Source organism: Gobius niger, assembly GCF_951799975.1.
Source record: "Gobius niger genome assembly, chromosome: 14".
Classification (NCBI taxonomy): Eukaryota; Metazoa; Chordata; class Actinopteri; order Gobiiformes; family Gobiidae; genus Gobius; species Gobius niger.
In genome coordinates this window covers 30,584,864-30,595,282 of record NC_136865.1, presented here as the reverse complement: position 1 = coordinate 30,595,282, position 10,419 = coordinate 30,584,864, and the positions used below count along the sequence as shown (strand labels likewise).

Sequence of the window (10,419 nt, the reverse complement as noted above, 5' to 3'; positions counted from 1 at the left end):
AAAAATTCAACAAAAAAATTATAAAAATTCGACAAAAAATGACAAAAATGTGACAAAAATTCAACAAAAAAACAACAAAAATTCAACAAAAAAATTACAAAGATTCGACAAAAATTCTACAAAAATGTGACAAAAAAACAACAAAAATGTGACAAAAATTCAATCAAAATGTGAAAAAAAAAAAAAACATAAAAAAGGTGACACAACACAGCAACAACGTTAGGTTAGCTTTCAAACGAGGTGTTACACAGACCTATATATTGGCCAAAGAGGACAGAATGCATTTGGTTCAGGCGGGTGGTCAGAGGTTTAAACAGGAGTCATGCCGCCTGCCTGACGACACCTGAACCTCCTCTCAGACCAGGAAGTGCAAGATGATCTTCCGGGATTCATAGAACCATAGTTACATTTCAAAGCTCTAACGTGTTTGTGTGTCATCTGTGTCATGTTATTGCTACATAAAGAAACACACTTTATATACATATATTTCATCATATAATTGCACGTTTTTCACATATATCCGCAGAGGTGTCCCATGAGGCCGCTCTCTCAGACGGGAAGCCAGATCCTGGAGTCGCTGTAGAAGAACGACTCCTTCGATCTCACGTACGGGTCGTAGAAACCTGGAAATCACGGGAAAAGAAAACATTACAGACGAAGAAAAAATGACCAAAAAATGACCAAAAAAATGACAAAGAAATGACAAAAAAATGACAAAGAAATGACAAAGAAATGACAAAGAAATGACAAAAAAATGACAAAGAAATGACAAGAAATGACAAAAAAATGACAAAAAATGACAAAGAAATGACAAAGAAATGACAAAAAAATGACAAAGAAATGACAAAAAAATGACAAAGAAATGACAAAAAAATGACAAAGAAATGACAAAGAAATGACAAAAAAATGACAAATAAATGACAAAGAAATGACAAAGAAATGACAAAGAAATGACAAAAAAATGACCGAAAAAATGACAAAAAAAGAACAAAAAAATGACAAAAAAATGACAAAGAAATGACAAAAAAATGACAAAGAAATGACAAAGAAATGACAAAAAAATGACAAAGAAATGACAAAGAAATGACAAAAAAATGACAAAGAAATGACAAAAAAATGACAAAGAAATGACAAAGAAATGACAAAAAAATGACAAAGAAATGACAAAGAAATGACAAAGAAATGACAAAAAAATGACAAAGAAATGACAAAAAAACAACAAATAAACAACAACAAAAATTGACAAAACAATTTGACCATTTAGATGAGTTTGTCCCAGTTGTCACCTGGCCCGGGGTCGTCCGTCCTGCGCGCCCGTGTGATCCGCTCACACTTGGAGGCGAAGGCGGCGGTGGGACCTCTCTGTCTGCAGGGGGCGCCGGTGGTCACGTGGTAATGTCCCGGGCCCGGCGGCGGCGGAGGCTTCGGCATCAGCAGAGGAGGAGCGGAGATGGTCAGGACGCTCCTCCGCCTGGGACACGGGATTATTTTTTTGTCACATTTTGTCACATTTTTGTCATTTTTATTGTCATTTTTTTTGTCATTTTTTTGTCATTTTTTTTTAATTTTTTGTCACATTTTTTTCAATTTTTTGTAATTTTTTTGTCACATTTTTATCAGATTTTTGTCACATTTTTGTTCTTTTTTTGTCATTTCTTATCACATTTTTATCAATTTTTTGTAATATTTTTTTGTCACATTTTTGTCATTTTTTGTCATTTTTTGACATTTTTTTGTCATTTTTTTGTAAATTTTTTTGTCGCATTTTTTTGTCGCATTTTTTTGTCATTTTTTTGTCATTTTTTTGTCACATTTTTGTTCTTTTTTTGTAATTTTTTGTCACATTTTTATCAATTTTTTGTAATTTTTTGTTCTTTTATGGTCAAATTTTGTCACATTTTTGTCAATTTTTTGGTCATTTTTTGTCACATTTTGTCATTTTTTTGGTCATTTTTTGGTCATTTTTTGGTCATTTTTTGGTCATTTTTTTGTCATTTTTTTGTCAAATTTTGTCAAATTTTTGTCTTTTTTTTCATTTTTTTTTGTCATTTTTTTGGTCACATTTTTGTTCTTTTTTTGTCATTTTTTTGTCATTTTTTTAATCACATTTTCGTCAATTTTTTATAATTTTTTTGTAATTTTTTGGCACTTTTTCATAAATTTTCCATCACTTTTTTGTCACATTTCCATCATTGTTTTCGTCTCAGTTCTGTTGCTATTTTCACACCTTTTTTCCAGAAGCTTTTAGATTGGGGTAAAGCCAAACTGGAGAAAATGTGCTCGGTTCAGGCGGGACTTAAGGGGTTAAAGGCTTTGTGAATTTCACGGCCGCAGCTTTGATGTAATAAACAACCTATGGCAGTTTTACAAGCTCTGGTTATAAAATATAAAATATAAAAATAACGTTCAGAACCTTCACGACTCACATCAGCGCCTCCGTGTGGTACCACTCACCGCGGGCCGGGCCTCCTCGCCGGTGGGGGGGTCCGGTGGGGGCTGTAGGCGCCGGGTCCCGGGACGTGGTTGTCCTTGGGTCCCGTTAATCTCTGAGTTTTCGATCTGAACGGGGACAGCACGGTCGTGGAAACGCGCTGGAAATCGTCGTCCACGTGGTATTGACCTGTGGCGGCGAGAACGGCGTCAGTGTCATGGCGACGTGTCATGGCGGGAAAAACACGGCGAGATCAGAGGGCGGGGTCATTACAGGGCGACGGCAGGTCTGTGAGGACGGAGTGCGGCTCTCGCTTCGTTCTGGAGACGAAGGATGAGGAACCGGACGCACCGAATCTTCTACTGACGCCATTTTGGATCTAGGAACAGTGAGACAGTGAGCTCTATGTGAAGAAGAAGAAGAAGAGGAGAAGGAGAAACGAAGGAGAAGAAGAAGAGAAAAGAAGCAAAAGTGAAAGAAGATAAAGTAGACGAAGAGGAAGGAGGAGAAGAGAAAAAGAAAAAGGAAAAGACGAAGAAGAAGATAAGGTAGATGAAGTAGAAGTAAAAGGAGAAGAGAAAAGAAAAGAAGAGAAGAAGTGAAATGGAAACAAATATACTGACGCCATGTTGGATCTAGAAACAGTGAGACAGTGAGCTCTATGTGAAGAAGAAGAGGAAGAAGAGAAGGAGAAGAGGAAGAAGATAATCTAGATGAAGCAGATAAAGTAGAAGAAGAGGAAGGAGGAGAAGAGAAAAGACAAAGAAGAAGATAAGGTAGATGAAGTAGAAGGAGAAGAGAAAAGAAGAGAAGAAGAGAAATGGAAAAAAATCTTCTACTGACGCCATGTTGGATCTAGAAACAGTGAGACAGTGAGCTCTATGTGAAGAAGAAGAGAAGGAGAAACAAATGAAAAGAGAAAAGAAGAGAAAGATAAAGGAGAAAAAGGAGAAGAGAAGAAGTAGAGGAAGGAGAAGAGAAAGGAAAAAAGAAGAGATGAAGAGGAAGAAGATGTAGTAGTAGTAGAAGAATAAGGAGAAATGAAGGAGAAGAGGAAGAAGAGAAAGTAGAAGAAAAGGATAAAGTAGAAGAAGAGAAGAAGAGGACGGAGAAGAGAAAGGGAAAAATGAAAAGATGCAGAGGAAGAAGAGAAGGAGAAGAGGAAGAAGAGAATAGAGGGGAAAAGAAGATAATCTAGATGAAGCAGATGAAGTAGAAGAAGAGAAGAAGAGGAAGGAGGAGAAGAGAAAAGAAGAGAAGAAGAGAAATGGAAATAAGAAAAGATGAAGAGGAAGAAGATGTAGTAGTAGTAGAAGAAGAATTAGGAGAAACAAAGAAGAGGAAGAAGACAAAAGAAGGAAAAGAGAAGAGGAAGGAGAAGAAGAGAAATGGAAAAAAGAAAAGATGTTGTAAATGAAGTAGAAAAAGAGAAAAGGAAAAAGAAACGAGGAAGAAGTGCAGAAGAAGATAAGAGAAGGGGAAACGAAGGAGAAGATGGAAGACAAGACAAAGAAGAACATGAGGTAGATGAAGGAGAAGAGAAAAGGAAAAAATAAAAGATGAAGAAGAAGAAGATGTAGTAGTAGTAGAAGAAGAAGAAGAAGAAAAGGAGATGCCCATGTGGACGGAGGAGAACTCCCATGAACCCTCGAGCCCCTGATGGAGGGTCTGAATCAGAGCTGGTCCAGGGTTCTCCTCAGTCCGGGTAGTAGTAGCAGTAGTAGTAGTAGTAGTAGTAGTAATAGTAGTAGTAGTAGTAATAGTAGTAGTAAAGGTTGGACTCACGTAGTACTGGTTTGGAGCCGGGTTCCTGTTCTGGGGTTTGTCCGACTTCACGGCCACTGGAGTCCGGAAAACCCTGGACACTCCGGAGTTAAAGTCGTACCTGTTTATTAAAGACCGGCCCAGGTGGTAGACGTTTGGTCCCGGGACGTGCCTCTGAGGGTGAGACAGCTCTGTGGGAGCCTGTAGGAGACATGAGGGTGAGACAGTTCTGTGGGAGGAAACATGAGGGTGAGACAGTTCTGTGGGAGGAAACATGAGGGTGAGACAGTTCTGTGAGAGGAAACATGAGGGTGAGACAGTTCTGTGAGAGGAAACATGAGAGTGAGACAGTTCTGTGAGAGGAAACATGAGAGTGAGACAGTTCTGTGGGAGGAAACATGAGGGTGAGACAGTTCTGTGAGAGGAAACATGAGGGTGAGACAGCTCTGTGAGAGGAAACATGAGGGTGAGACAGTTCTGTGAGAGGAAACATGAGGGTGAGACAGCTCTGTGAGAGGAAACATGAGGGTGAGACAGCTCTGTGAGAGGAAACATGAGGGTGAGACAGTTCTGTGAGAGGAAACATGAGGGTGAGACAGTTCTGTGAGAGGAAACATGAGGATGAGACAGTTCTGTGGGAGGAAACATGAGGGTGAGACAGTTCTGTGAGAGGAAACATGAGGGTGAGACAGTTCTGTGGGAGGAAACATGAGGGTGAGACAGTTCTGTGAGGAAACATGAGACAAAAAATTTACAAAAAATGACACAAAAATGACACAAAAAATGGAAAAAAAATGAAAAAAAAATGAAAAAAAAAAAGAAAAAAAAATGAAAAAAAAAAGAAAAAATGACAAAAAAATGACAAAAAATGACAAAAAAGAAAAATAAATGACAAAAAATGACACAAAAAAGACAAAAAATTGACAAAAAATGTTTTTTTTTTACAAAAGTTCTGTGAGAGGAATGACAAAAATTTGACAAAAATGACAAAAAATGACACAAAAAATGACACAAAAAATGACACAAAAAATGACAAAAAATGACAAAAAAATTACAAAAAAATGACCAAAAAAAAGACAAAAAATGAAAAAAATGAAAAAAAAATTGACAAAAATTTCAAAAAAAAACGACAAAAAATTACAAAAAATGAAAAAATAAATAAAATAAATTAATAAAAAAATAAATAAAAAAATAAATAAAATGACAAAAAATGACAAAAATTGAAAAAAAAGACCAAAAAATGACAAAAAATTGACAAAAAAATTACAAAAAAATTACAAAAAAATTACAAAAGTTCTGTGAGAGGAAACATGAGGGTGAGACAGTTCTGTGGGAGGAAACATGAGGGTGAGACAGTTCTGTGAGAGGAAACATGAGGGTGAGACAGTTCTGTGGGAGGAAACATGAGGGTGAGACAGTTCTGTGGGAGGAAACATGAGGGTGAGACAGTTCTGTGAGAGGAAACATGAGGGTGAGACAGTTCTGTGAGAGGAAACATGAGGGTGAGACAGTTCTGTGGGAGGAAACATGAGGGTGAGACAGTTCTGTGGGAGGAAACATGAGGGTGAGACAGTTCTGTGGGAGGAAACATGAGGGAGAGACAGTTCTGTGGGAGGAAACATGAGGGTGAGACAGTTCTGTGAGAGGAAACATGAGGGAGAGACAGTTCTGTGGGAGGAAACATGAGGGTGAGACAGTTCTGTGAGAGGAAACATGAGGGAGAGACAGTTCTGTGGGAGGAAACATGAGGGAGAGACAGTTCTGTGGGAGGAAACATGAGGGTGAGACAGTTCTGTGGGAGGAAACATGAGGGAGAGACAGTTCTGTGAGAGGAGACATGAGGGTGAGACAGTTCTGTGAGAGGAAACATGAGGGTGAGACAGTTCTGTGGGAGGAAACATGAGGGTGAGACAGTTCTGTGAGAGGAAACATGAGGGAGAGACAGTTCTGTGGGAGGAAACATGAGGGTGAGACAGTTCTGTGAGAGGAAACATGAGGGAGAGACAGTTCTGTGGGAGGAAACATGAGGGAGAGACAGTTCTGTGGGAGGAAACATGAGGGTGAGACAGTTCTGTGGGAGGAAACATGAGGGTGAGAAAATTTGACCAAAAAATGACTAAAAATGACAAAAAAAAATGACAAAAAAAATGACAAAAATTTGAGAAAAAATTGGAAAAAAAAGACAAAAATTGGACAAAAAATTGACACAAATTTGACAAAAAAGGACAAAAAATGACAAAAAAAATTACCAAAAAATTACAAAAAAATTGACACAAAATTGACAAAAAATTGACAAAAAAAAATGACACAAAATTCTACAAAAATTTGACGAAAATTTGACGAAAAATTGAAAAAAAAAAATGACAAAAAAAATGACAAAAATTGACTAAAAAACATGAGGGTGAGACAGTTCTGTGAGAGGAAACATGAGGGTGAGACAGTTCTGTGAGAGGAAACATGAGGGTGAGACAGTTCTGTGAGAGGAAACATGAGGGTGAGACAGTTCTGTGGGAGGAAACATGAGGGTGAGACAGTTCTGTGAGAGGAAACATGAGGGTGAGACAGTTCTGTGAGAGGAAACATGAGGGTGAGACAGTTCTGTGAGAGGAAACATGAGGGTGAGACAGTTCTGTGGGAGGAAACATGAGACAAAAAATTGACAAAAATTGACAAAAATTACCAAAAAAAATGAAAAAAATGAAAAAAAGACACAAAAAAATGTCAAAAAATGACAAAAAATAAACATAAATGACAAAAAAACAATGAAAAAAATCAATGAAAAAAATTACAAAAAATTGACAAAAAATGAAAAGAAAAAATGAAAAAAATTGACAACAAATTGACAAAAAAGGAAAAAAAGGAAAAAAAGGAAAAAAAAAGGAAAAAAAATTGACAAAAAATAAAAAAAAGACAAAAAATGAAAAAAATGACAAAAAAAATGACAGAAAAAGAAAAAAAAATGACAAAAGAAATGACAAAAAATGACAAAAATTGACAAAAAGGAAAAAAAAGGAAAAAAAAGGAAACAAAAAAATGAAAAAAATGGACAAAAAATGAATAAAAAAACCGACAAAAAATGAAAAAAAATGAAAAAAAATTTGAAAAAAATGACAGAAAAATGACAAAAAATGAAAAGAAAAATTGACAACAAATTGACAAAAAAAAAAATGACAAAAAAAAATAAAATAAATTAATGAATAAATAAAAATAAATAAAATTTGACAAAAAAAATAAATAAAATAAAATGACAAAAAAGACAAAAAATGGACAAAAAAATGACAACAAAATTACAAAAGTTCTGTGAGAGGAAACATGAGGGTGAGACAGTTCTGTGGGAGGAAACATGAGGGTGAGACAGTTCTGTGGGAGGAAACATGAGGGTGAGACAGTTCTGTGAGAGGAAACATGAGGGTGGGACAGCTCTGTGAGAGGAAACATGAGGGTGAGACAGTTCTGTGGGAGGAAACATGAGGGTGAGACAGTTCTGTGAGAGGAAACATGAGGGTGGGACAGCTCTGTGAGAGGAAACATGAGGGTGAGACAGTTCTGTGAGAGGAAACATGAGGGTGAGACAGTTCTGTGGGAGGAAACATGAGGGTGAGACAGTTCTCTGAGAGGAAACATGAGGGTGAGACAGCTCTGTGGGAGGAAACATGAGGGTGAGACAGTTCTGTGAGAGGAAACATGAGGGTGAGACAGTTCTGTGAGGAAACATGAGGATGAGACAGCTCTGTATTGAATATAAATAAAGTTTTCTGACTTCTTTGGACGGTATGAATCCAGAAGTTCCTCTGGTGGAGAAGGATGGACATGTGACCTCTGAGCTGGAGAAGTATCTGCCCGGGCCTGGGATTTCTGCCTAAAAAAACATCCAAAACAAAGTGTAGTTTGTTGTGAAATATGTAAAGTTTCTGATGTTAAAGATAAAGACGCTCGTACCGGTCTGTGCGACGTGAACCTCTTGGCCTGAGAGGAAAAGCCTTTCTTCTCAGAGTTACTCATCGCAGCCGCAGTTTTGTGTCTGGACGGGATTGAAACCACGCGATCCGACGAATCTGTTCATTTCCACGTTACATTAAAACATCTTAACTCCCGCCTGAACTGAGAGCATCTTCTCCAGTTCAGCTTTACCCAAATCCTGTAGGCCAGTGTAACAGCTCATTTGAAAGCTAAGATCTACAAAACTCATCTGAATGGATCTTTTTCCTCACGTCGTCAGAATTTTTGGGTAATTTTTTGTCAAATAGTAAATTTTTTGTCACTTTTTTTTTCACATGTTCATCATTTTTTCATCATTTCTTTATAATTTTTTGGGTCATTTTTTGTCAAATTTTTTATCCATTTTTGTGACATTTTTGCCACTTTTTGATATTTTTTTGTCAATTTTTTGTCAATTTTTCGTCGTTTTTTTTGTCCTTTTTTGTCAATTTTGTGTCAATTTTTTTCAATTTTGTGTCACATCTTCATCATTTTTTCATCATTTTTTGTAAATTTTTTTGTCCTTTTTTGTGACATTTTTGCCACATTTTCATAATTTTTTGGTAATTTTGTGTCAATTTTGTGTCAATTTTGTGTCAATTTTGTGTCACGTTTTCATAATTTTCCGTCATTTTTTGTCCATTTTTTGTCACATTTTTGTCATTTTTTCATTTTTTTTTTCATTTTTTTGTCAATGATTTGTCAATGTTTTGTCCGTTTTTTTGTCGATTTTTCGTCACTTTTTTGTCACATGTTCATCATTTTTTCATCATTTTTTCATCATTTTTTGTAAAATTGTTTGTCCCTTTTTTTGTGACATTTTTGCCACTTAATCAGCATTTTTTCGTCATTTTTTCGTACATTTTTTGTCATTTTTTGTCAATTTTTTGTCACTTATTTGTCACATCATCATTGTTTTCGTCTCAGTTCTGTTGCTAGAAGATAAGGTAGATGAAGTAGAAGGAGAAGAGAAGAAGAGAAATGGAAAAAAGAAAAGATGACGAAGAAGAAGATGTAGTTGTGGTAGAAGAAGAAGAAAAAGAAGAAGAAAAAGAAGAAGAAGAAGAAGGAGAAACACAAGAGAAGAGGAAGAAGAGAAAAGAAGGAAGAGAAAGGAAAAGAAGATAAAGTAGATGAAGGAAAAGAGAAGAGGAAGGAGGAGAAAAGAAAAGGAAGGGAAAAAAGAAAAGAGGAAGAATGTAGTAGAAGAAGAATTAGGAGAAACAAAGAAGAGGAAGAAAAGAAAAGAAGGAAAAGAGAAGATAAAATAGAAAATAGATTTCATAATTTTTTGTCAATTTTTTGTCACATTTTTGTCATTTTTTGTCCATTTTCGTCCATTTTTTTCACTTTTTTGTCACATCTTCATCATTGTTTTTGTCTCAGTTCTGTCGCTATTTTCTCACCTTTTTTTCAGAAGCTTTTGGATTGGGGTAAAGCCAAACTGGAGAAAATGTGCTCAGTTCAGGTGGGAGTTAAGGGGTTAAACACAGTAAATAAAGTTCTTAGATTTGTGTGTGTGTGTGTGTGTGTGTGTGTGTGTGTGTGTGTGTGTGTGTGTGTGTGTGTGTGTGTGTGTGTGTGTGTGTGTGTGTGTGTGTGTGTGTGTGTGTGTGTGTGTGTGTGTGTGTGTGTGTGTGTGTGTGTGTGTGTGTTACCTCTGCACTCGTTTCCCATGGTGCGTTAAAGGCCTCGTAAAAGTGAAGATTTTCCTCGTTAAAAGTCCGAAACGTTAAACTTTTTGGGGCGGACGCTCGCGTTGCCATGGTAACGCGAAAACAGGGAGGACGTGATTTTTTGACGCACAGGCCGCGAACCCGCGCGCGGTCAAACTGCGCCTCCTGCTGGACACTGAGCTCTCAATGAACTTCTGCTTTTTGTTGAAATAAATGACACGAATATTGTACCACGTGGTTCATCGGATTATGTTATGACGGAAATATGAAAGTAGGAGGTTTAATGAGTTTGTTTTGTTGATTGGGGAAAGCTCCACGGCTCCGATATTGTTAACCTCTTAACCTCCGCCTGAACCGAGAGGATCTTTTTCCTCACGTCATCAGATTTTTTTCCCATCATTTTGTTGTTGGGTATTCAACTCATTTTTGTAACTTTTTTGTAAAACTTTTTGTCATTTTTGTCATTTTTTCGTCCATTTTTAATCACATTTTAATCATTTTTTTGGTTGTCATTTTGGGTCAATTTTTTGTATTTTTTTTGTCAAATTGTTATCACTTTTTTTGTCACTT

The 10,419-nt window shown here is 36.6% G+C and overlaps 1 protein-coding gene across 1 annotated transcript; it reads right to left on the bottom strand.

The window, feature by feature from the left end:
• Nucleotides 1–549: 549 nt before the first annotated feature.
• Nucleotides 550–9,890, bottom strand: stpg1 (sperm-tail PG-rich repeat containing 1; the record flags this gene model as incomplete). Its single annotated transcript, XM_079571025.1, has 8 exons — nucleotides 9,832–9,890; nucleotides 8,135–8,250; nucleotides 7,956–8,054; nucleotides 4,217–4,396; nucleotides 2,705–2,810; nucleotides 2,455–2,620; nucleotides 1,287–1,471; nucleotides 550–623 (listed from the first exon to the last, which is right to left on the bottom strand). The coding sequence occupies exons 1-8, from the start codon at nucleotides 9,848–9,850 to the stop codon at nucleotides 550–552; spliced, it is 945 nt and encodes a 314-aa protein (XP_079427151.1). The 5' UTR covers nucleotides 9,851–9,890.
• Between the last annotated feature and the right edge of the window lie 529 nt (nucleotides 9,891–10,419).